The 25,646-nt window shown below is 42.2% G+C and overlaps 2 protein-coding genes across 4 annotated transcripts in view; one reads left to right on the top strand and one right to left on the bottom strand.

Annotated features, from left to right (window-relative positions):
- LOC120029185 (multiple epidermal growth factor-like domains protein 6) overlaps nt 1–17,898 on the bottom strand; it is a 103,426-nt gene extending 85,528 nt beyond the window's left edge. The window contains exons 1-4 of the mRNA XM_038974481.1: nt 17,780–17,898; nt 14,832–14,966; nt 14,201–14,310; nt 13,923–14,027 (exon numbers count right to left, since the gene is read on the bottom strand). Of these exons, the coding sequence (XP_038830409.1) occupies nt 13,923–14,027; nt 14,201–14,310; nt 14,832–14,966; nt 17,780–17,898 (469 nt within the window). The remainder of the gene's footprint in view (nt 1–13,922; nt 14,028–14,200; nt 14,311–14,831; nt 14,967–17,779) is intronic.
- Nucleotides 17,899–19,917: 2,019 nt separating this feature from the next.
- LOC120028887 (mitochondrial fission factor homolog B-like) lies at nt 19,918–25,337 on the top strand. Of its 3 annotated transcripts, XM_038974152.1 has the most exons (8): nt 19,918–20,086; nt 20,770–20,984; nt 21,179–21,351; nt 21,682–21,773; nt 22,517–22,681; nt 23,469–23,525; nt 24,257–24,347; nt 24,463–25,337. In XM_038974152.1, the coding sequence occupies exons 1-8, from the start codon at nt 20,064–20,066 to the stop codon at nt 24,592–24,594; spliced, it is 948 nt and encodes a 315-aa protein (XP_038830080.1). In that variant the 5' UTR covers nt 19,918–20,063; the 3' UTR covers nt 24,595–25,337. The 3 variants fall into 3 exon arrangements, with proteins under 3 accessions (XP_038830080.1, XP_038830081.1, XP_038830082.1); XM_038974153.1 differs by lacking the exon at nt 23,469–23,525; XM_038974154.1 differs by lacking the exons at nt 22,517–22,681; nt 23,469–23,525.
- Nucleotides 25,338–25,646: the final 309 nt, after the last annotated feature.

Genomic DNA, 25,646 nt, shown 5'->3' with positions numbered 1-25,646 from the left:
TTGATCATTGCTAAACCATTTTCAAGTCTTGCCATAGATTTTCAAACTCGGCCACTCAGGAACATTCACTGTCTTCTTGGTAAGCAACTCCAGTGTAGATTTGGTCTTGTGTTTTAGGTTATTGTCCTGCTTGAAAGGGGAATTAATCTCCTAGTGTCTGGTGGAAAGCAGACTGATGCAGATTTTCCTCTAGGATTTTGCCTGTGCTTAGCTCCATTCCATTTATTTTGTATCCTGAAAACTCCCCAGTCCTTAACGATTACAACCATACCCATAACATGAGGCAGCCACCACTATGTTTGAAAAATGGAGAGTGTTGTATTGAATTTGCCCCAAACATAACACTTTGTATTCAGGACAAAGTTAATTGCTTTGCCACATTTTTTGCAGTATTACTTTAGTGCCTTCTTGAAAACAGGATGCATGTTTTGGAATATTTTTATTCTGTTCAGGCTTCCTTATTTTCACTCTATCAATTAGGTTAGTATTGTGGAGTAACTACACTGTTGTTGATCCATCCTCAGTTTTCTCCTATCACAGCCATTAAACTCTGTAACTGTTTTAAAGTCACCATTGGCCTCATGGGGAAATCCACTAGCGGTTTCCTTCCTCCCCGGCAACTGAGTTAGGAAGGATGCCTGTATCTTTGTAGTGACTGAGTGTATTGACACACCATCCAAAGTGTAATTAATAACTTCACCATGCTCAAAGAGGTATTCAATGCCTGATTAAAAACAAAAGATATACTAATAGGTGCCCTTCTTTGCAAGGCATTGGAAAACCTCCCTGGTCTTTGTGGTTGAAATTCATTGCTCGACTGAGGGACCTTACAACTAATTGAATGTCTGGGGTACAGAGATGAGGTAGTCATAAAAAAATCATGTTAAACACATTTATTGCACAGTAGAGTGAGTCCATGCAACTTATTATGTGACTTGTTAAGCAAGTTTTTACTCCTGAACTTATTTAGGCTTGCCATAACAAAGAGGTTGAATACTTATTGACTCAAGTTATTATTTCATCTTTTATTTTTTATTAATTTGTTTTAAAAAAATCAAAAAACATAATTCCACTTTGACATTATCGGATATTGTGTGTAGGCCAGTGACACAAATCTAAATGTAATCAATTTGAAATTCAGGCTGTAACACAACAAAATGTGAAAAAAAGTAAAGGGGTATGAATACTTTCTCAAGGCACTGTAATAGACTAGGATCAACCCTCTACAGATCGGTTCAGACCCAAACATATGGGCCTGAGGAACAGACAGTCAACAGGTGCTGTAGTGTACATACCTATCTGTATCGCTAACTGTTTCTGTTCCACAACATCCACATGAATATACGGACCATAATATACCATTGCGGGTGAGGCCCTTAAGTACATAGGCTGTGGCCCCTAAGGGCCCATAAAGGCTGACTGATTTACCTGTGGCACACTGGCATGAGGTCAGTAATTCATACTTTATATCCAGGGGGTTCCCTGGTGGTTATCTAATGGTTCTCCGGGGGTTCCAGGTGACTCAGGACTGGGTAAAGCGTGGATAAAGCCAGTCTGAGATCCAGAGAAAGGATCGCGTGCCTCCTTGCTGTGTGAGGATGTTATCCAGACATGTGTTCTATACAACACAGACCAGGATTAGGGAACATGGAGGAAAGCAAACATCATAAATCTACATTGGAGAGGTTAGCTCTCTCCCCTCTGTCTATCTCTTTCTTCCCCTTTCCCTGTTCCCTCAACCATTGACAAATAAAAAATCCACAACAGAATATAAAAGTCTCAACATTATCAAATAATTGTGCCATCTCTCTCATGGTCTGACAATGTGGTCTCATTAGAATACGTCACAATATGGTGGTTGGTACCCCTACACATATCTATCTCTGTCACTCTGTATCCTGCGCATTGTAAATATGGTACTGGAACTGACCCTGTATATAGCTTCTTACTTTCTCCTGTTCTTCTTATTTATTATTTATTTTCTTGTGTTTTTGTTCTGCCTTATGTTATTTTCTTGTGCTACATCGATATTGATTATGGCATTGTTGGGTTTGGAGCTTGCAAGGAAGGCATTTCAGTGTACCTGTGCACGTGACATTAAAAACTTGCAACTTGAAATACTATGGTTATATACAGTATGTCAACATTCTGACATATTTCTAATGATATGGTCTGAAGTCTACCCTACATTCTGCCACCATCGTGTGCCCCTTCACTCAACACTCCTCTCCATCTCCACCATACAACAGTTTTTCCGACTAGCGGGGCGTGGCTCTCCCTGAGTCACTACAACTGCTGGGTTCATGGCTCCAGGTATGGAACAGAGGTCCAGATCTAAATAAACGTCCCATTCACCCACCAAACCTGGTTTGTATTAGTACTGTGGGGTGGCTCCAAGCTCTGACTACAGTGTGTAAAACTTTATGTAAAACGCTTTGAGCACTTGGTGGAAAGTGCTATAAATGAAATTAATTATATTATCATTACTAAAAGGTAGACTCAGCGATATAACATAGATGCAGAAAGTAAACAGCATAGTGGGTCAATTTCTGCAACAACTAAGAGCGTTGAAGCGTGAGGCTCAACTTCTCCACGGTTTTGGTCCCCTGGCTACCACACCGTAACATGCGAAGATACTGTGTGTGACTGTGAGAGAGCAAAGTCTTGCATCTTGCTCATCACAATATCTGTGGTGCTGCTCGTGGCATCAGCATTTCACTGAGTTGACAGAGATGCATCAACTACCTCATGCTTTAACCCAGATACTGGTAACTGGCTTAGGTATACTTTCCACATCATATAAACTAAACAGAATAAAAAACCTATCTGCTCAAGCTGTGCTGGTCATTGAGACAACACAAAGACTGCACTTCTCTAATCAAGGGAGAATCACCATAGTATTACAACCACCACACTCACATATTTTTATTTATTTTACCTTTATTTTACTAGGCAAGTCAGTTAAAACTTCTCTGGGATATGTGGGACGCTAACGTCCCACTTGGCCAAAAGCCAGTAAAAATGCAGAGCGCCAAATTCTGATTTCAAAAAGGATTTACGGCGAAAGCACACCTTGAGATTATGTTAGGTCAGTACATAGCCACAGAAAAACACAGCCATTTTTCCAGCCAAAGAGAGGAGTAACAAAAAGCAGAAATAGAGATAAAATGAATCACTAACCTTTGATAATCTTCATCAGATGACACTCATAGGACTTCATGTTACACAATACATGTATGTTTTGTTCGGTAAAGTTCATATTTATATCCAGAAATCGGAGTTTATATCCAGAAATAAAACGCAGAAATAAAAATATAATTCATGCCTTACCTTTGACGAGCTTCTGTTGTTGGCACTCCAATATGTCCCATAAACATCACAAATGGTCCTTTTGTTCGATTAATTCCGTCGATATATATCCAAAATGTCAATTTATTTGGCGCGTTTCATCCAGAAAAACACTGGTTCCAAATTGTGAAACGTGACTACAAAATATCTCAAAAGTTACCTGTAAACTTTGCCAAAACATTTCAAACTACTTTTGTAATACAACTTTAGGTATTTTTTTACGTAAATAATCGATAAAATTAAAGACGGGATGATCTGTGTTCAATACAGGATTAAAACAAACTGTAGCTAGCCTTCTGGTCGCCTCTAACAAACAGGACACAACAAGTGACCCTGATTCAAAATGGCCGTACTTCTTCATTACACAAAGGAAAAACCCTCAACCAATTTCTAAAGACTGTTGACATCCAGTGGAAGCGGTAGGAACTGCAAGAAGGTCAATTAGAAATCTGTATTCCCAATGAAAATCCATTGAAAAGAGAGTGACCTAAAAATAAATGGTTTGTCCTCGGGGTTTCGCCTGCTAAATAAATTCTGTTATACTCACAGACATGATTCAAACAGTTTTAGAAACTTCAGAGTGTTTTCTATCCAAATCCACTAACAATATGCATATCTTATCTTCTGGGGATGAGTAGCTGGCAGTTGAATTTATGCTTTTCATCCAAACGTGAAAATGCTGCCCCCTATACTAGAGAAGGTTTAAGAACAAATTCTTATTTTCAATGACGGCCTAGGAACAGTGGGTTAACTGCCTTATTCAGGGGCAGAACGACAGATCTTTACCTTGTCAGCTCGGGGATTCGATCTTGCAACCTTTCTAGGTCAAACCAAACCTGAACGCTATGCTGGAGTGAACCAAAAAAGCATGGAGAACATTGTACAGCATCCCCCTCCCCAGTCTTCTTGTCCTTAATAGGTTTAGCAGTCAGAAAGCCAAGGCATGGTTCTGCAGGGCTAACTCTACTGCAGCAAAGCAGAGACAGGTAGGACAGGAGCTCTGAGCAACACAGCACAGCTTCATTACTCTGAATGAGTTGACAGAGCTTTTGGCAGGTTGAAGCCTCTCTGCTGACCTGGTACACAAAACCAAGGGAAATGTTCAGAAGCAGAGTGACGCAGAAATAGTTTTTAAAGAAATGTTCACATTTCTAATGCAATATCTACGGTGTGATCTAATGAACACAAACCTGGACTGGGTCTACGAAGGTGTGGATAATCTTAAAGCCTGTGGCATAGTTCATCTGGTGGACATGGGAATATGGTTTCAGCTCTGATAATCAATGCTCCACTGATGGAGTGGGAGATATTCTGAAACTACATGGGAATAACCTTGGAAAAGGCTTGGAACATTGGAGCATGTGCATATGAATGGGCATTGCTTTTATAAAATATACAAAAAAGGGGGAAAAGTCTTTCCAGCAGTGAGCTGCATTCAACCACATCCACCAACTCAAAAAGCAGCTCACTTCGATCACACCTTTAATCACAATCACACATTGTATCTATATTTATACAACAGGTGGGTCTAATCCTGAATGCTGATTGGTTAAAAGCGCATTCCAGCCGATGTCTATTCCATAAGTTACCACCTGCTAAATCTATGACGTTAAAATCCCTACTTACTCTGTTCCATCTGACTGCTCAATCCACTGTCTCATCACCCAGCCAAGCAATTTATAATCTTGATCTCCACTATAAAAAGCATCTAGACATTATCTGACATTTCTTTTAGACTAACATTTAGTTTTCAACAGTGGAGATTTGTATCAACCTTGCTGTCTTTCTCACCAACATTTGCAACATTGCTTCAATATTAAAATTCCATCTCCAGCTCTCCCATAGTAATGACAGGCAGACAGCGTTTCTCAGCCAGTCGAAATCATGAATCAGCTGGCATCCTTTTTATGTACAGTTGAAGTCGGAAGTTTACATGCACCTTAGCCAAATACATTTAAACTCAGTTTTCACAATTCCTGACATTTAATCCTAGTAAAATTCCCTGTTTTAGGTCAGTTAGGATCACCACTTTATTTTAAGAATGTGAAATGTCAGAATAATAGTAGAGAGAATTATTTATTTCAGCTTTCATTTCTTTCATCACATTCCCAGTGGGTCAGAAGTTTACATACACTCAATTAGTATTTGGTAGCATTGCCTTTAAATGGTTTAACTTGGGTCAAACATTTCAGGTAGCCTCCCACAAGAATCCCACAATAAGTTTGGTGAATTTTGTCCCATTCCTCCTGACAGAGCTGGTGTAACTGAGTCAGGTTTGTAGGCCTCCTTGCTCGCACACGCTTTTTCAGTTCAGCCCACAAATTTTCTATAGGATTGAGGTCAGGGCTTTGTGATGGCCACTCCAATACCTTGACTTTGATGTCCTTAAGCCATTTTGCCACAACTTTGGAAGTATGCTTGGGGTCATTGTCCATTTGGAAGACCAATTTGCGACCAAGCTTTAACTTCCTGACTGAGGTCTTGAGATGTTGCTTCAATATATTCACATAATTTTCTTTCCTCATGATGCCATCTATTTTGTGAAATGCACCAGTCCCTCCTGCAGCAAAGCCCCCCCCCCCCCCCCCCACAACATGATGCTGCCACCCCCATGCTTCACGGTTGGGATGGTGTTCTTCGGCTTGCAAGCCTCCCCCTTTTTCCTCCAAACATAACGATGGTCATTATGGCCAAACAGTTATATTTTTGTTTCATCAGACCAGAGGACATTTCACCAAAAAGTATGATCTGTGTCCCCATGTACAGTTGCAAACCGTAGTCTGGCTTTTTTATGGCGGTTTTGGAGCAGTGGCTTCTTCCTTGCTGAGCGGCCTTTCAGGTTATGTCGATATAGGACTCGTTTTAATGTGGATATAGATACTTCTGTACCTGTTTCCTCCAGCATCTTCACACGGTCCTTTGCTGTTGTTCCGGGAATGATTTGCACTGTTCACACCCAAGTAAGTTAATCTCTAGGAGACAGAATGCGTCTCCTTCCTGAGCGGTATGACGGCTACGTGGTCCCATGGTGTTTATACTTGCGTATTATTGTTTGTACAGATGAACGTGGTACCTTCAGGTTTTTGGAAATTGCTCCCAAGGATGAACCAGACTTGTGGAGGTCTACAATTTTTTTTATGAGGTCTTGGCTGATTTCTTTTGATTTTCCCATGATGTCAAACAAAGAGGCACTGAGTTTGAAGGTAGGCCTTGAAATACATTCACAGGTACACCTCCAATTGACTCGAATGACGTCAATTAGCCTATCAGAAGCTTCTAAAGCCATTACATAATTTTCAGGAATTTTCCAAGCTGTTTAAAGGCACAGTCAACTTAGTGTATGTAAACTTCTGACCCACTGGAATTGTGATACAGTGAATTATAAGTGAAATAATCTGTCTGTAAACAATTGTTGGAAAAATTACTTGTGTCATGCACAAAGTAGGTGTCCTAACCGACTTGCCAAAACTATAGTTTGTTAACAAGACATTTGTGGAGTGGTTGAAAAACAAGTTTTAATGACTCCTACCTAAGTGTATGTAAACTTCCGACTTCAACTGTATATATACAAAAAAATGTAAATTGAAAAAAGGTAAAACGAAACGAAGTGCAGCTAGTTCGCAGTCTTTCCAGCTTCAGTTTGAAGTGATTTTGTTAGCTGTGTTGTTGGCTAGCTTCTCTGAACAACAGTGTCCTGACGAGAGAGAACATTTTCTATGCCAGGAGAAATCGCGCCTCATTAGCTCATTGTTATGGATGTATTAAAATAAATGTCACTAGAAAACAGCTTAAACAAATGCAAATGCAGCTACTTTGCTGTTATTCTGGCTGCACTTTTTGACGTGACTGTAAGTTAGCCGTTGTTGGCTAGTGAGCAAGCAAGGGATAAAAACATTGCCAACCTGGATGGCAATGGACCGTTTAGAATGAACAATTGGGTCGCGTCCATAGATACAGAACAAAAATACTGAACGACTGGGTTGCGTCCATAGATACAGAACAAATATACTTAACGACTGGGTTGCGTCTCTAGCATCCGAACCAGTAGAAAGAACGACCAGCTGGCTTGGGTAGCAACCCTAGACTTGTGTCGGGGCTATATATTGTGGAAGGATGAAATAGCTGAGTGGTGCAGCGGTCTAAGGCACTGCATCTCAGTGCAAGTTGCGTCATTGCAGACCCTGGTTCGAATCCAGGCTGCATCACATCCGGCCGTGATTGGGAGTCCGATAGCGTTGTGCACAATTGGCCCAGCGTCGTCCGGGATAGGCCGTCATTGTAAATAAGAATTTGTTCTTAACTGACTTGCCTAGTTAAATAAAGGTTATGGTTTTTTACAATCACTTTGGCACTAATTTCAGAACCTTGATGTCATTTTTCAAAACTCTAGACACAAAACTCACAACCGATGATCAAAATGCACATTTCTCAAATGTAGGTAGGTACACCTATCTAGTACACCTATCTAGTACTAGTACTGGGTAGGACCCCCTTTTGCTTCCACAACAGCCTGAATTATTCACGGTGTTGTACGTTAAGAGATGCCCTTCTGCATACCACTGTTTTAAACGGCTGTTATTTGTGGCCCTTCTGTTAGCTTGAATGAGTCTGGACATCTCCTCTGACCTCTCTCATTAACAAGGTATTTTTGCCCACAGAATGTGGTTTGTTTATCGCACCATTCTCTGTAAACTCTAGAGACTGTAGTGCGTAAAAATCCCAGGAGGGAAGCTGTTTTTGAGATGTTGGAACCACCATGTGTGGCACCAACAATCATACCACGGTCAAAGTTGCTTAAATTACACATCTTGCCCGTTTTAATGTTTGGTCGAACAACAACTAAAGCTCCCTACTCTATATACTCTATATATTGAGTTGCAGGCTGCCACATGATTCGCTGTTCGAGGGAGCAGGCTATTTGCATTAACACGAAGGTGTACCTAATAAAGTGGCTGGTGAGAGTATGTATGCAGGCCCTTGTAATTGCTTTTACAATACTGCCAACTCATTACTGATGATTGATTTCACATTGTAGTACGAGTATATAGTGAAATGAGTGGTATCCACCTACAACAACCTAGCGATATCATGGAGCTGGCAGGTGATCCAGGTCACAATAGAGGTCAAGCAGTGAGAGGAGGAAGACGAGGTGGTCAAAGGGTCAAAGGAATGGCAGGAGACAAGCACCTCTTCTGAGAGGTGTTCGTGTGCCTCGTTTGAGAGGTGTGGGGGAACATTCTAGAGGACAAGGCCACGGCCCAAGACAGCGGCAGCAACAGCAAAGAGTGTCCAATGAAATCCGAGCAATAGTTGTAGATCATGTTGTAAATCATGGCATGACAATGACTGAGGCAGTTACAATGATTCAACCAAACCTCAGAAGATCAACCATGGCCTTAATCATCAGAACTTCCCTCAATGAGAACCGATAAGTCTTCAGCATGCACTAAACATTAGGCTACTCTCAATTGTCAAATTACTGTATACTGCATGCCAATGTCTACCACAGAGTAGGTGATGTGACTAAATGTGTTCTTACTATAATTTTCCCTGCAGAATTGAGACTAGGCCAAATAGGGGAGACAGAGTCAAAATTCTGACTGATCAACAAGAGCGGGCTGTGGTCAATTTGGTTCGGGTCATATTCACCTTACAGAAATTCGGCAGCACATCTTGGACAATGACGACATGTTCAACAATGTGAAAGCCATAAGTTTGCCGACTATTGTACTCATGCTGAAAAGGCACCAGGTGTCTCTAAAACAGCTATACCGTGTGCCTTCTGAAAGAAATGCAGACAGAGTAAGTTCAGGTAAGTTCAGGTAAGTTCAGTTTCTTGATGTTAGTTTCTTGATGCCAAAAATTCTACATCATTGTAATCAGTCATTGTCTTTCCAAAATGTATTTTTAGAGGGTGATGGAGATGAATGCTGACGAAAACCATCACAAATTCCTCTTTTGGATGAGGCAGGCTTCAACCTGGCCAAGACAAGGAGGAGAGGTCAGAATTTCATTGGCCAGCGGGCAACCATCCAAGTACCTGGATAACACGGGGCCAACCTCACCATGTGTGCGGCTATATCGGAAGATGGTGTGGTGGGACGCAGACCTCGTATTGGATCATATAATGCAGCTCTCCTTGTAACCTTCCTTGATGAGCTAAATCTGGTCTGTAGAGCTGATGGCGTGACCTATGTCATTGTGTGGGATGATGTTAGGTTCCACCATGCTCAAATGGTGCAAGCATGGTTTCAGGCCCATCCACAATTTCCCACCATGTACTTACCCCCATACTCTCCTTTCCTTAACCCGTTTGAGGAATGCAATGACATCACAACAGACCAGTGTCAGGCCTGGATTCGCCATGCCCGAATATTCTTCCTAAGATGTTTGGCTAATGAAAACATCCATTGTGATGTGGATGAGAACCTGTGGCCAAATCCACAAGACAGAGTTGATGGAAATATAGAAGTACAGTAATCAATCCTTTGTTTTGCTTTTTACAGTAAGCCAGGTGAGGAACACTGCAGTTTACGTTTTACTGAAGTTTTTTTCTTTTTTGTAGCTAATTATTTTTGCTTTGATTCAAAGAAACCTATGTTGTGATTTTATTGTTTTCATCAAAAAATGTCAGATTTTGTACAATGATTCCACTGTGTCTGTAGTATTCTCTCTACTAGTCCTTTTACAGTGATGTATTTATGTGTAGCGCCATAATGAAACATGTATCACATATTTTGTACTATAATATTTAATGATTGTACGAACAACTACACAGTGAAACTATCGGTATCTTGTGTGTGGGTGATATAAATTAATGTTCCTATGGTTTTTCATGGTAAATTAGTTATTTGAACCAATGATTCTGCAAGTGCAAGGTTTCTTTAAAGATATGAATGCAAGTGATGACCGTTTTGAGTTGTGTCTAGAGTTTTGAAAAATGAACACAAGGTTCTGAAATTAGTGCCAAAGTGAATGTAAAAAACTATAAATAATTTAAAAAATAAAAATAAAAAAATAAAAAAAAATATGTCAATTCTTATTTGAATATGTTGGTAATGAAGTACAGTTCGTAAGCCGTTGTATTAAAGTGATAATGTCCTCTCCAGCCAGAAGGATTAAAGTGATACCGTCCTCTCCAGCCAGAAGGATTAAAGTGATAATGTCCTCTCCAGCCAGAAGGTTTAAAGTGATAACGTCCTCTCCAGCCAGAAGGATTAAAGTAATAATGTCCTCTCCAGCCAGAAGGATTAAAGTGATACCGTCCTCTCCAGCCAGAAGGATTAAAGTGATAATGTCCTCTCCAGCCAGAAGGTTTAAAGTGATAACGTCCTCTCCAGCCAGAAGGATTAAAGTAATAATGTCCTCTCCAGCCAGAAGGATTAAAGTGATAACGTCCTCTCCAGCCAGAAGGATTAAAGTGATAATGTCCTCTCCAGCCAGAAGGATTAAAGTGATAATGTTCTCTCCAGCCAGAAGGATTAAAGTGATAATGTCCTCTCCAGCCAGAAGGATTAAAGTGATAATGTCCTCTCCAGCCAGAAGGATTAAAGTGATAACCTCTCCAGCCAGAAGGATTAAAGTGATAACGTCCTCTCCAGCCAGAAGGATTAAAGTGATAATGTCCTCTCCAGCCAGAAGGATTAAAGTGATAACCTCTCAGGCCAGAAGGATTAAAGTGATAACCTCTCCAGCCAGAAGGATTAAAGTGATAACGTCCTCTCCAGCCAGTAGGATTCAAGTGATAATGTCCTCTCCAGCCAGAAGGATTCAAGTGATAACCTCTCCAGCCAGAAGGATTAAAGTGATAACGTCCTCTCCAGCCAGAAGGATTAAAGTGATAATGTCCTCTCCAGCCAGAAGGATTAAAGTGATAACGTCCTCTCCAGCCAGAAGGATTAAAGTGATAATGTCCTCTCCAGCCAGAAGGATTAAAGTGATAACGTCCTCTCCAGCTAGAAGGATTAAAGTGATAACGTCCTCTCCAGCCAGAAGGATTAAAGTGATAATGTCCTCTCCAGCCAGAAGGATTAAAGTGATAACGTCCTCTCCAGCCAGAAGGATTAAAGTGATAATGTCCTCTCCAGCCAGAAGGATTAAAGTGATAACGTCCTCTCCAGCCAGAAGGATTAAAGTGATAATGTCCTCTCCAGCCAGAAGGATTAAAGTGATAATGTCCTCTCCAGCCAGAAGGATTAAAGTGATAACGTCCTCTCTAGCCAGAAGGATTAAAGTGATAACCTCTCCAGCCAGAAGGATTAAAGGAGGGCAGCAGCTCAGGCCAAGCAGCCATGTTCAGCCAGTTCTCACTGAGAGGGACACTGTACCTCTGTATGGAGTCAAATGCATAAAAAGGTCAAGGATTAAGTTTAGAAGTTGTGTAATTAGTGTAATTTTTTCAACTTCGTCTTGGGCTTAACAACACCTGTGCCAATATATCCTCCAAACACCGGTCTCTCTGACATTATCACTTAAGAATATTCTTGAATATAAAATTACACTAATTACACAACTTCTAAATCGAATCCTTTTTTATGCATTTGACTCCACACAGAGAAACAGTGTCCCTCTCAGTGACAACTGGCTTGGCCTGAGCTGCTGCTCTTTTTTAATCCTTCTGGCAGGAAAATAGGATAAATATACTCTGAGAGGTGGAGGAAGGAAAGATGTTAAGGGAGAGAGGAGGAATAAGAGGTCAAAGCTGCTGTGTTCACAGAGGGAACCGAATCACAGGATGCTAAAAACCTTGACGGGAAAGAGTCAGGCTTATCTGTGTCCCCCTTCCCTGTCACCTGATTATTGTGTGTGTCCCTCTGTTGTTCACCCTTCCCTGAAAACCCAAGCAGCTCTTTCCAAACAAACGAGCGGGACAGCCACCAGAAACAAACACTGATGTGTCCCTGTGAAATGTCACAGCCGGAGGAAGAGCAACAAAGAGAGCCCCTGGTAGGACCTTCTGCTGGGTGTGTGAGGGGTAGGGTTGTGTGTGTGTGTGTGTGTGTGTGTGTGTGTGTGTGTGTGTGTGTGTGTGTGTGTGTGTGTGTGTGTGTGTGTGTGTGTGTGTGTGTGTGTGTGTGTGTGTGTGTGTGTGTGTGACTGTGTCACAGTGAGTGTATGTGTGCGTGCCTGAGTGCGTGTGTGTGTGTGTGTGTGTTGTGCCTGAGTGTGTGCTTCCCTGAGTGCGTGCGCGCGTGTGTGTTTGTGTGTGTGTGTGTGTGTGTTAGTGTGCATGCGTGCGTGTGTGCATGCATGAGCATGGGAAGGGGTTGTAACTAATTGTTCTCTGTTCTCTCTTGGCGGGAGTCTTCCTAAGAACATCAACTAACAAGCGTTGTCCTCTCGCTTTTGGCCTGATGACAGAGTGTTAGGGGTCAGAGGGTCAGGGAGAAAGGAGAGCAGACCAAGAGATGTTCATGAGAATGTTAAAGACAGGAAAAATAATTCTGGATCATGTTACTTGTTACAGATCATGTTACAGTCCACATTCCACTAGTATGCTTTCACCTAAGGTAAATATTCTTTGGGCCTGGACAATAGAACTGTACTTGCTTCATAGTTGGAAAACAAGGTGCTAGAGGGGGTTCAATAGTGATTGCTTGCTGATTGGCTTGAATAAACATGAACTATGAAGGATGGACCATTGAATGTTGACAGAATACCAGTCATTGGCCCATATTCACAAAGTGTTTCAGAGTTGGAGCTGGTCTAGGATCAGGTTCCCACCTGTCCATATAATCTAATTCATTATGATCTAAAAGGTCAAAGATCCTATTTCAGCACTCCTACTCTATGGGAAGACTTTATGTGGATACGGGCCCTGGTGTCCAGACAGGCAGTGTCTGCTCCATCTGTGAGAACCTCAAACTGCACATGCCCTCATTATCAATCAATCAACCAATCAAATGTATTTATAAAGCCCTTCCTACATCAGCTGATGTCACAAAGTACTGTACAGAAACCCAGCCTAAAACCCCAAACAGCAAGCAATGCACGTGTAGAAGCACGGTGGCTAGGATCCAGCTTGCAGACTGGAGGACAGAGGACCGAGGCAGGGTTAAGTTAGCCCCCTAGCGCCTGGGGCACCAGCCTTCAAAGGACCCCTTTTCTCCCAGAGTGCACTTCTGCCACCCAGCAACCCCCATCGAGCGGCCACTGCCGATCGCAGCCACAGGAAAGGCAAATTGATGTTGTTCAAAGTGAAAGCACAAGGTCTGCACTGTGTCCATTAGGACATTAACAGTATGCTCTCCTTTAAGGATATACATGTAGGTCAGTCTCTAGAATACAACGCAAAGGGGTGGCTAGTGGGTACAGGGTGGACACTGAAGGTTAAAAAACGTTGACCTTTACAATATTGTTGAAGTGTTTAGTCGAGAAAAGGCATCTGTGTTTCTCTCTGGCCTCTCATTCCCTCTTTCTCACTCTCTCGCTCATTCCCTCTCTCTCTCTCTCCCTCTCTGTCTCTCTCTCTCTTTACAATTCTCTCACTCCGCCTCCCCCCCCCCCCCCCCCCCAACCATGGCAAGGTGTCTAGAACATGTTCTCTTTCTCTGACTCCATGATGACTCACTCACCATACATGCAGCGTGTTCCTTGGAAGCCTACAGGACACTGACAGATCTGGTCACCTCCCTCATCACACCTGCCCCCATTGAAGCAGGTAGTAGCAGCACACACCCCTGTAGAACACAACGCACATCAGTCATTTCAGTAGCACCTGCAAATGCTCAGACACATCATGGGCATCACAACACATGATCAATTCATTTCATATGTATCGATAGCGCTACATTATTCCATAGGTACATGTGTTAATATGAAAATAATATTCAGTGTTTCTCTTTGAACTCACGGTGCAAACAGCCCCTCTCCTTGCCCCTCTGTGTCCACCCAGGGCAGCACCTGTACACCCTGTGCACATCCATACTGTACACCTGCCTGTAGGCTGTGTAGTAGCCTGTTCTGCAGAAAGGAAATGACATACAGGTGAAGGATCTTAATATGATCACCCTGCTGGAGGAGAACTTTCCTGCAATGCAGGAAATGTTAAACTTGTAGTGTATCTGTAGTGCTTCTTGTAATTTCCACTTTGAAATGTCAGGCTTGATTTTCCCTCAAACCATAAAAAAAATTCCATTATTTATAATCCACATAACAATTCAAATGTCCTGTTGCTGCAGGACTATTTTCCTGCTGTATGAAACTGGCTCAAATTAAGATCCTACATCTGTATGAGCCCAGTTATGATAGGAGAGACTCAGTACAACTATCCAACAACAACAACGGTCCCGTGTAGCTCAGTTGGTAGAGCATGGCGCTTGCAACGCCAGGGTTGTGGGTTCGATTCCCACGGGGGGCCAGTACAAAAAAGTATGAATGTATGTACTTGTAAGTCGCTCTGGATAAGAGCGTCTGCTAAATGACTTAAATGTAAATGTAAATGTAAAACAACAACAGGGTATTGGAGAAGATGTGCCACTCACCTCCTTTCGTAGCCAACACACCAGCGGTGGCCGGTGCAGCCTTGCTTCCAGACCTTCACCATCCGAGTGAAGGCCTGGACACAAGGCTGGCGTGCACCCAGCATGGACAACTCCTGCTCCGCACACACATTAGGCCTGCAGCGACACAGAGAGGATGGTTCAGTCTGTAACACTTGACATTAAGTAGCTTGTATACCTGTGTAGTAACTCTATAATTACTCTGGGTACGAGGGCTACATTGGTATATACCATGTTGTTGTCATCAATTTAATCATTGATTTACAACGGAGTAAAAATGGAGATGAGCGGTTTAGATATCCTTCAAGTGATTAGTGAGACACAGGACAGGAGAGGGTCAGGGTTGAGGCTCAGGAGAGAGAGTTGTTACTCTCCCCCTTCTGACACACCAGAGTTGCTGACCCTCATCACGAACCACCCAGCAGCACCAGACCCTCCAGTGTCTTGACAGGTGCCCAGCGTGTTCCCCCCAGATGAGGTGTGTGTGTGTGTCACCAGGGAGCACGCCGACACAGGGGAAACACTGACACAATCCAAGAGGAAGCAGATGCACACATTCCAACAGACACAGTAACATACATTACCTAGATGTGCTATCTTATGTCTATTCACAGCACCAGATAGACCTGGGAAATTAGCAATTGGATTGAGTTCAGCAATGACAATTGGCCATTGTTAGGAGTATCTCATTGTTTAGCTCAAGGCACACTATACAGCTTGTGCGTTACCTGCTGTGGCTCCATAATGTAAAGTAAAATCATTCTATCTGCATCTGTAGTCTGGGTTTTGGTCTGTTCTCCTTTAGAATTCCCTAGACTCATGTTCTCAAGTACTCTGCCAGACTTGGACAGTGTTCCAGATACCCAATAAACAACCAATGAAACCCTGCAGGCAATACCAGTTTACAATCTCATAAGAGAAAACATGTCAGAATGTGTGTGTGCTTGTATGTGTGTGTGTGTGTGTGTGTGTGTGTGTGTGTGTGTGCGTGCGTGGCGTGCGTGCATTACTTGGTGCATGTCTGGCTGTCCGCCAATGAAAATGCTAAGCAGCTGAATATCTGAATATCTACATACCGTCATAAATATATCAAAAATGTTGTCAGAACAGGGATTTATAACACACTTTTGTCCAAAGGTGTATTTCTTCATCTGAACACACCATCTGGGTTCAATAGACAGCAGGCTAGGTTAATTAGCTGAGAGAAGTATAAGGCTCCTACATGAAAAAACACTCCTACATGCGCGTCCTGCACACGCTCATTCTTTTCGGGAAGTCTCTTGAGAAATGCACATTCCTTTACATCCTCAGTATAATAGTGGTCATGTTTGCAGGGTAAAGTATGATATGGTTTATTTTACGTGAGGTGCACAAAGAGCGACGCCTAGAGGACAAATGCATCCAGTTGACTGTTGTGCAGTCAAAAAAGAAAGAGTAAATGATACAGATATAACGTTAGTATCCAACAGTAGAAAACAGTGACAACAAAGCCTAATAACCATGATTAGAGGTTGTGGTTGATCCCTTTAACCAAAAGTAGGCCGGCCTATTGAAACATGCTGCAATAACACATTTCCATTGAAGAGCCGCAAATACCAAACGAAGCCTTTATTCATTTAACTATTTACAGACTCAACTGTTCAAGTGTCACATGAAGGCTATAGTGTGCTCATGTATTAGATGATTCAACATAAAATAGTCGTGCAACTCTAAAGTCACTCACATGTCAGGTTGTAACTCCAGAGATGATGCGATGCGCGTGGTGTCCAGTGCTATCATACACCAAATTAAAATGTCCAAGAACATTATTAATTCACACAGAGAAGACCACAATGATGTGGTGAAAAGTAAATATCTCCTATAGTCCCGTCAAATAATTATGTGTATCCTGTCTCCGACTGAAAACGCTTCGAAACAAGACTACAATGCTTCGTCTCCAGCCACAAGATTGTACCGTATCTAGAGAGCTTGAGAGAGGGTCTTGTTGTCCCTCAGTTTGCATCCCCCTTCACCGTATGGGCTCCATTCACAAGAGTGCCGGAGTACCACCCACGACCACTAGAGGGTCCCTATCATTACTAATGAGATCGATCTCTACTTAGCTCTCCGCTACCTAGAGCTTTTCAACGGTGTATTTTGATCAATGAAAAGTGTAGCCTTTTGACTGGTTTGATTATTGATCCATTCACGGCCTTTTTTTACGAGATCAAAAAAGTGTACCAACCCTAAGACTTTTTGACATCTTCCTGCTTTATTATTTTTTTCTTTCTGGAACCTGTAGGCCTATTTTATAGGGGTTTGTTGGAGTTTATTAACGTGTGTATTAGAACTCGTTGAGTTAGAAACAGCGACCTCCAGTGTTGTTGTCGTGAATTTATTAATAGCTATGTATTACAGGAGACTGACCTACAACGCAAATTTGCCGTTCTCTCATATGTTAATTCAAATGTGTTCAAAGGCTCACAGTACTGAGTGCAGAGTGGTACATTAATGGCTGTGTGTGTGTGTGTTTCTCTCTCCATCCTGCTCTTTCCCTTCTCAAACTTCTCCCTCTCTCTCCACTTCTTTCTCTCTGTTTTTCTCCCTCTTTCTCTCTTTCATCTTCTCCTTCAATCACTTCCACCCCACTTTCACTTTCTGCATCTCCTCTGCCTTCTCTTCGACATCTACTTTTATTTTGTAGAGGAAGAATAAGATTAACATCTCATTCTTTGTCTTTTTTCATCCTCTCTCCTGTTCCTGTAATAGTATACCTTCTCTTATTCACATCCACTTTCAACCTTTCCACTGTCTTATTCATCCTATCTAACTTCTCTTTCTCCTTTTCCAACTCCAACTTTCCAACTTTCAACAATATTTCCAGTTTCTTGCTCTTCTTCTCAAGTTTCTCTTTCTACCTATCCAGCCCCTTGTCTTTCACCTCTACCTACTCCCACTTCTTCTCCATCCTCTGATTCTCCTTCTCCACCACCTGTCTCTGCCTTGCCACCTTCTCCTTCCGCTCTACCCCCTCCTTACTCTTCTTAATTTCCTCCTTTGCGTTCTCCATTCCCTACCTTCTCCAACACATTCTCCTTTATTTCCTCCTCCCTCCTTATGGATCTTCTCCAGCAGTTTGTAGAGCGTTTTCACAGTGTCTTCTATAATCTCTGCATCCACACTCTCTTTAACTCTCTGGATCTCCCTCTCAATCTCTGCACATGTTTTTGCTCCAACCTTCAAAAAACTGTGATACAACTGCTGAATAAGTAGGCTTAATCCTTTGGATCAGTTAATAAAACACCAGGCAACATTTTAGGAAAATCGATTCATTCTTATGATCAAACAATAAAGAAAGTAGCTCAAATATGTTTTGACCAATGGTTAATAGGTACCTACCATGTGAGACAACATTTATTTTTTACTTCACTACATTCCTAAAGAAAAGAATGTACTTTTTACTCCATACATTTCCCCAGACACCAAAAACATTTTGAATGCTTAGCAGGACAGGAAAATACTCAGATTCATGCACATGACAACATCCACGGTCATCCCTACTGACTCTCATCTGGCAGACTCTCTAAACACACATGCTTCGTTTGTAAATTATGTCTGAATGTTCGAGTGTGCCCCTGGCTATCCGTAAATTTAAAAAGCAAGAATTTGGTGCGGTCTGGTTTGCTTAATATAAGGAATTAGAAATAATTTATACTTTTAATTTCGATACTTTAGTATATTTTAGCAATTACATTTACTTTTGATACTTCAATCAAAACCATAGACTTTGACTCAAGTAGTATTTTACGGGGTCACTTTTACTTTTACTTGAGTCATTTTCTATTAAGGTACACTACATGGCCAAAAGCATGTGGACTCCCTTCAAATTAGTGGATTCGGCTATTTCAGCCACACCCGTTGCTGACAGGTGCACAAAATCAAACAGCCATGCAATTTCCATAGACAAACTTTAGCAGTAGAATGGCCTGTACTGAAGAGCTCAGTGACTTTCAACTGTAAGTGCTGTTATTGTGAAGTGGAAACATCTAGGAGCAACAACAGCTCAGTCTGCAAAGTGGTAGGCCACATAAGCTCACAGAACAGGACCACCGAGTGCTGAAGCGCAAAGCGCGTACAAATCGTCTTTCCTCTGGAAGCAACGTCAGCACAAGAACTGTTTGTCGGGAGCTTCATGAAATGGGTTTCCATGGCTGAGCAGCTGCACACAAGCCTACGATCACAATGTTCAATACCAAGCGTCTGCTGGAGTGGTGTAAAGCTCGTTGCCATTGGACTCTGAAACAGTGGAAACAGGTTCTCTGAGTGATGAATCACGCTTCACCATCTGGCAGTCCGACAGACGATCTGGGTTTGGCAGATGCCAGGAGAACGCTACCTGCCCCAATGCATAGTGCCAACTGTAAAGTTAGGTGGAGGAGGAATAATGGTTTGGGGCTGTTTTTCATGGTTCGGGCTAGGCCCATTAGTTCCAAAGAAGGGAAATCTTAATTCTACAGCATAAAATGACATTGTAGATGATTCTGGGCTTCCAGCTTTGTGACAACAGTTTGGGGAAAGCCCTTCCCTGTTTCATCATGACAATGCCCCATGCACAAAGCGAGGTCCATACAGATCGGTATGGAAGAAATTGACTGGCCTGCACAGAGACCTGACCTCAACCCCATGGAACACCTTTGGGATGAATGGGAACGCCGACTGCAAGCCAGGCCTAATAGCCCAACATCAATGCCCAACCTCACTAATGCTCTTGTGGCTGAATGGAAGCAAGTCCCTGCAGCAATATTCCAACATCTAGTGGAAAGCCTTCCCAGAACAGTGGAGGCTGTTATAGCACCAAAGGGAGGACCAACTCCATATTAATGCCCATGATTTTGAAATGAGATGTTCGATGAGCATGTGTCCACATACTTTTGGCCATGTAGTGTATCTTTACTTTTACTCAAATATGACAATTCGGTACTTTTTCCCACACTGCAGAAATCATTACAACAGATATTATAACAGGTCTTATACTGTACCAAGAACAATCATTTTCATGTGACGTAAAACAACTTCCTGTTTGGGTCCCCATCCATTACATTCGTTCAGGGCTGCAGTGTACGTTGTTGTCCCTTTCAGCCTCCTGGAATCAACATATAAGGATGCTACACCATTTGTAATGCACCCTTGAATCTTCAGCTGGACCATATCCATTTTTGCACGTATATTTAATTGATGGGAGAAGAACAAACCAAAGGGTAAGGCCAGCTAGGTAGCTACCACCAACAGCTAGAAATTGCGTTTCAAAAAGCTAGCTAGCGTGCTAGTGACGTGCTAGATAACTGTCTGTCATACCGACATTTCAAAGTATCTGGTCAGGCCGCAGTCAGTAGTTAGCTTTCTACTCGCTAAATACTATTTGGAATTGCATTTATGGGGCTTTATATGGGTAAACATTACAGACACTAAGCGCACCAACATATCTAGATAGCTAACTTAGCTAGCTAGCCAGCTTGATACCTAGACAGCTATTTTTTGCTGATATTCCAGCCATCCAAGGTCTATTTTGGTTTCAGTGGTGAAAATACTAGCTATTAGTAAGTGGTCCTCATTTGGAGAGTGGAGATACATTCAGGCCATTGATTCAGATGCTCCTTTTGTCCTTATCACATGATAGCATCGCGAACATTCGTTATATTTTAATCCAACGACGAAGACCATCACCATCAAGGTTTCCTGGGGTACAGTTAGTTAAAAATAAGTCTATATGTGGCTACATGGACAAACATGTTATTTTAGGACCTCTTCTCTTAATACATAAAGTAAAACTTGCTTGTCATTGTATTATTGTTGTGAAGGGGAATCCCAAACTATGTTGTGTAACTAGTTAGTTGGGTTTGCAGATATTGAAAGTGAAAGACGCTTTTTGTATATTTTCCAGCCGAATGAACGGAGCAGCATTCCCCTCTCCCACTGCAGAGATGGCGGAGATGAACCGCATCCACTACGAGCTGGAGTACACAGAGGGCATCAGCCAGCGCATGAGGATTCCAGAGATGCTCAAAATTGGCCCCTATGGTCATGACAACCCCGAGGCAGGCTCACATGACCTGCACAACATCATGATGCAGGTCCCAGAGAGGATCGTAATGTCAGGTAGCCACGTTGGTCCTCCACAGGGTCTCTGTAGTGTTGATACTCGTGGGCTATGTTCATTAGGCTCAAAATCGATGATGTTCTCCCAGACACGAGTTTCATTTTCCATTGCAAACTGTTTTAGGTTTCAAGTCTTACTAAACATAACCCTGTATTGGCCCTTATGTGACACCCCTTCTGACTGCTCTTCTCAGGAGACAGTGAGGACTCTCAGTTCCCCAGGCCCAGAGACCTGGACTTGATCCAGTCCACCCCGCTAGAGAGCCTGTCCCTGAAGACCCCTCCTCGGGTCCTCACCCTCAACGAGCGGCCGCTGGACTTCATGGAAATGGAGCGCAGTGCAGCCCCAGCCCAGCCCAGTGAGGAGGTAGTGGAGGCTGGAGAGTCTAGAGATGAACAGAGAAAGTACTGATGGGTTGATGTGATGGACCAGGGCAGGCATGTGTGAACAAGCGGTATCAAACCCTGGTCACCCAAGCAACTCAAGGCTGTGCTAGCCCTTTGAGCTAAAGCCTAGACATTAGTTATTTGAGCTTACACAAATGTTCAGATCTCTGGCATGGCCATTTGTCTTGTGATCTTAGTTCACAGAACCACTTCCTCTACACTGAATGTGGAGTTTATTTGAATGTGAAGGCAAAGTCAGTATTTTACAGGAAGAAGATATTATTATTTAACTGTTCTCCCCTTCTCATAGGTGCGTTCGCAAGGGCGGTTGCGGCGTGATCGTTCAGCCAGCGAGAACACCACTGTCCGTCACAATGGCCAGATTGCCAGAAACGATTCAACGTAAGTAGCCTATCAACTGTGGTCCACCACCACCACACCCCTCTCCTCTTCTGGAAGCCTGTCCTTTTCCTCCCATCTGTCCAGGGGTTTTCCCCTGTCTGCCGACCTGTTTTTCCATCTCTCACTCTCTGTTTGTTGTGATAAAGACTTGGCTGTAGTTGGGTATCTGCATCTCAATGGTGTTGTTGCTCACTCTGTAGCCTGTTTGGTTGGTAGTTGTCTTTGGGTCTGCACCCGGTGCTGTTGCAATGCTGTGTAATTGTGAAGATAGTGTAGTTTCCTCCTGTCCTGAGCATGGTACTTAAACTTGCTCTTAATTCTCTTCACTATTAACATATTAATATATTATACTGTACCAGGGAGAGGCACCTTACAGTAAACTTGGCATAGAGCCATTTAATTTGTTCAAAGCTTATTTCACTATATAAAGTCCTTGGGGATCCTCTTTTGTTCAGAGCATCTTTGTGGGGGATGATTCATTGGGACCTTTAATTAGGACCTTTCCATGCTTTTGTGTCCGCAACTCCCTTCCTGGTAGAGGGTTAGGTATAGTTCAGTGGTGCACTAGTATGATCTGTTTGGCATCACCCCATCAGTACCATCTCTGTCACTCTTTGGTGGCTGTTATCTCTGCTCAGTGAGTAAAGTGCAGATGGGCTTTCTCCCCTCCCTCTTATTCACTCTCTCTCGCTCTCTCTCTGCTCTGTTTTCTCTGGCTTGGCCACTCATGTTGGTGGGGGCAGTGTGACCCCGTTCCCCCCAGCCCCTCTCCGCGCCTTCCCCCCTCTTGCCATGGCCGAGGACGAACAGAACCTGTACAGCGCTAGCGGCGTTCTCTCTTTCATCCAGTCCACCACGCGCCGGGCCTACCAGCAGGTCTTGGAGGTTCTGGACGAGAACCACCGCAGGTGATCCCATGACCCCTCTTAAGGTCATCTCTAGGCTGACCTCTCCCACTCTGCTCACCGTGCAGAGATTAACCCCGAAATTCAATACAGTACAATTGTATTAATTCTCTCTGAGGCAATGAAGTCCCTGCTGTTGTCTCTTTCGTGTGGACAGGGTCATCAAATCTCGGTTGTTTGGACAATTTAAAAAATGTATCATAATTGAATTTGGATATTTGCTCGATGAACAAAATGATTTGTCTTGACCATATTTTGATCATTTATTTTGGGGCAATGGGTAGGAAACACCTGGTAATTTCAAACATTCAGTAACACTATTAATATGTCATGATGTATATTTATCATTGCAAATCAAGATTGACTTTGCTTGATGTGCTGTTATCGAGCTGTGGCCTCACTCAGTGCTTGACTGAATTGGTTGACAGGAGAGTAGTGTGTAGAACTCAGTCATATTTTCATTGAAAACAGTCAGAGTTTTAAATTAGTCCTCTTCTTGCTCTATCCATGTGTTGTAAGGCCATTATCAAGCATTGTCAACAGCCAACCTACATAGTGACGTCTATTGTCTACTCTGAGGAGAAGTTAGTGTTTTGGAGATTAATATATTGGCAGTCTTACGGAGGTCTGTTTTACACTGCATGATCGAAGTCATGAGACCTTGGAACTATGAAGTTCAAGAGTGAATGTGAGAGACTTTGGGATTGTAAGTGTGAGACTGTACTTTGGTGTGCTACTCCATCTCTTTCTATTGCTTCCTCTCTCCCTTCCCTGTTTCTGCCCTCTTCAGCAAGCCGTCGCTGCGAGGGGGGTCTGCCTTGACCTCTAACCTCCTGCATGAATCCAGGTAACTCCACCTGGCACTTAGACTTCACTCCTCTTTCTTCCTTTTTCCTCCTCTCTCTTTCCTTTCATAATATAGGCCCCTCATACTCAACTCTGGACCCTTTTTTATTTATTATTTAACCTTTATTTAACTAGGCAAGTCAGTTCAGAACAAATTCTTATTTACAATGACGGCCGAGGAACAGTGGGTTAACTGCCTTGTTCAGAGGCAGAACAACAGATTTTTACCTTGTTAGCTCGGATATTCAATCTAGCAACCTTTCGGTTACTGGCCCAACGCTCTAACCACTAGGCTACCTCTTCAGCAAGCCAGTTCCACGCCATTTTTTTCCATTGTGCCCCCTAATCAGGAACTGATTTACACCTGTGTACAAATAATTATCAGGTAGAACAGAACCAGCAGGCTCCGGACCTTGTAGGGTAAGAGTTGAATACCCCTGATATAGGTTATAGTTATTGTCCGAGGATGAGTGTCGTTGCTGTCAATGTTTCAAGTTTCCAATATTAGTTGAAAAGATAGTTGGGCAATGAGTAATGCCGGTCTATTGAACTATTGTCAATGTATTGTGAATTAATTTATAATAGAAATACATTGAACTATTGTCAATCATTGATCATTAAGCTGAGAACTTCAATGTCATATTATGATCAACGATCAGAAATATCATCTTGCCTGATCCATGATAGAAATGGTTAACCAGGATGTGTTTGGTCTATTTCTCTTCACCCAAGGCTTAACCTGGCCACTCTAGACACTACTCTGGATGTCTCCATGGCTCCTGATGACATGGCTGTCGTAGATGCAGCAACACTTCGACGTCAGGTCTGCTCCTAATACGTCTTGACTGTACTTCTACGGAAGGTATATCATTTAGCTGTTTTTGTGTTGGCTATATTGGTTGGTGGTGTTGATGTGATTTTCATTGGTGTGCCTGTAGATCATCAAGCTGAACCGGAGGCTCCAGCTCATAGAAGAGGAGAACAAGGAGAGGACCAAACGTGAAATGATCATGTACTCAGTCACCGTAGCCTTCTGGCTTATCAACAGCTGGGTTTGGTTCCGCCGCTAGAATCCTTTCCTCAGAACCACTTCCAGAGAGTGGAGAACAAAGCCTCTGCCCTCCCCTTCTATGTGTCAAATGTTCGAAAAATGTACTCTCTGCATTTAGCCACAGTGCTGGACAGCCTTGCTCTTGGGCAATGGGATGTTTATTTTCCTTTAATTTTATTGTATACATGTACTTGTAATTAATTTTTACAATGCTATATAATTATTATTTTTTGCTTAAGAATCAAAGAATGACTCCGCTGTAAATACTTCTTCATGTTACTCAGTTGTTATCATTGCTCCTGAGGTATTTCCAACAGATAAGAGGTCTAAAGAAAAGGAAAACATAAGCCACGGTGGAGACGCATCGAAATGGGTTAAATATTTATTGGGAATTGGAATGATGTGAAAAGATTTTAAATATATATATATGTATTGTGAAGTACTGCTGTTATATTGTAAGATAATACCTAATGTAAAATTGACTAATGGTTTTAATTGATGTATAGTACTGCAAGGAAATATACAGTCACACTGTTGCTATTACACCATTTTATTCATTATGTATGGCCCATATCCACCAAGCCATAGGCATGATATGCTTTTTCTCCTCATATTTTATCTTCAGTTACTACTTTTTTTTACCAAGAACTTTCTGGCTGGAGCACAATGTTATCAAATTGGTTGTAATTTTCAGTTGTAATGAACCAGCATATTATGCTGAGAGTCATGCAATTTTATTGGAATAAATGACAAAATAGCTAATTTGGATGTTTGAGTTTAGTTATATTAGTTGTTACTGGTATTAATTAGCAGTGTTGGGGAAGCTACTCTGAAAATATAGTTGACCAATTACTTCACACTGAAAGAAGTTAAACTACACTAAAGTTACCCTTGAGAAAAATATAACTTAACTAAAGTGACTTAGAAAAAGTAGTTCACTACGTCCAAACTACTTCATGAAAGATTATCACATCTAAATCTGAAACGTCATAGACTAAAAATTGCATGAACAGATCACCCTGTGATCAGATGTAAACAGAATGTGTAAATTAGCCTATTAAACACCAAGCT

Source organism: Salvelinus namaycush, chromosome 34 (assembly GCF_016432855.1).
Source record: "Salvelinus namaycush isolate Seneca chromosome 34, SaNama_1.0, whole genome shotgun sequence".
Classification (NCBI taxonomy): domain Eukaryota; kingdom Metazoa; phylum Chordata; class Actinopteri; order Salmoniformes; family Salmonidae; genus Salvelinus; species Salvelinus namaycush.
This window is presented reverse-complemented; position numbering and strand designations above follow the sequence as displayed.

Bases quoted from the DNA above. Each gene is read 5' to 3' on its own strand.
- LOC120028887 (XM_038974152.1), top strand. From the start codon at position 20,064: ATGGGAGAAGAACAAACCAAAGG. The intron at 21,352-21,681 runs GTAGTGGAGGCT...CCCTTCTCATAG, and splicing joins CAGCCCAGCCCAGTGAGGAG to GTGCGTTCGCAAGGGCGGTT. The intron at 22,682-23,468 runs GTGATCCCATGA...TGCCCTCTTCAG, and splicing joins CTGGACGAGAACCACCGCAG to CAAGCCGTCGCTGCGAGGGG.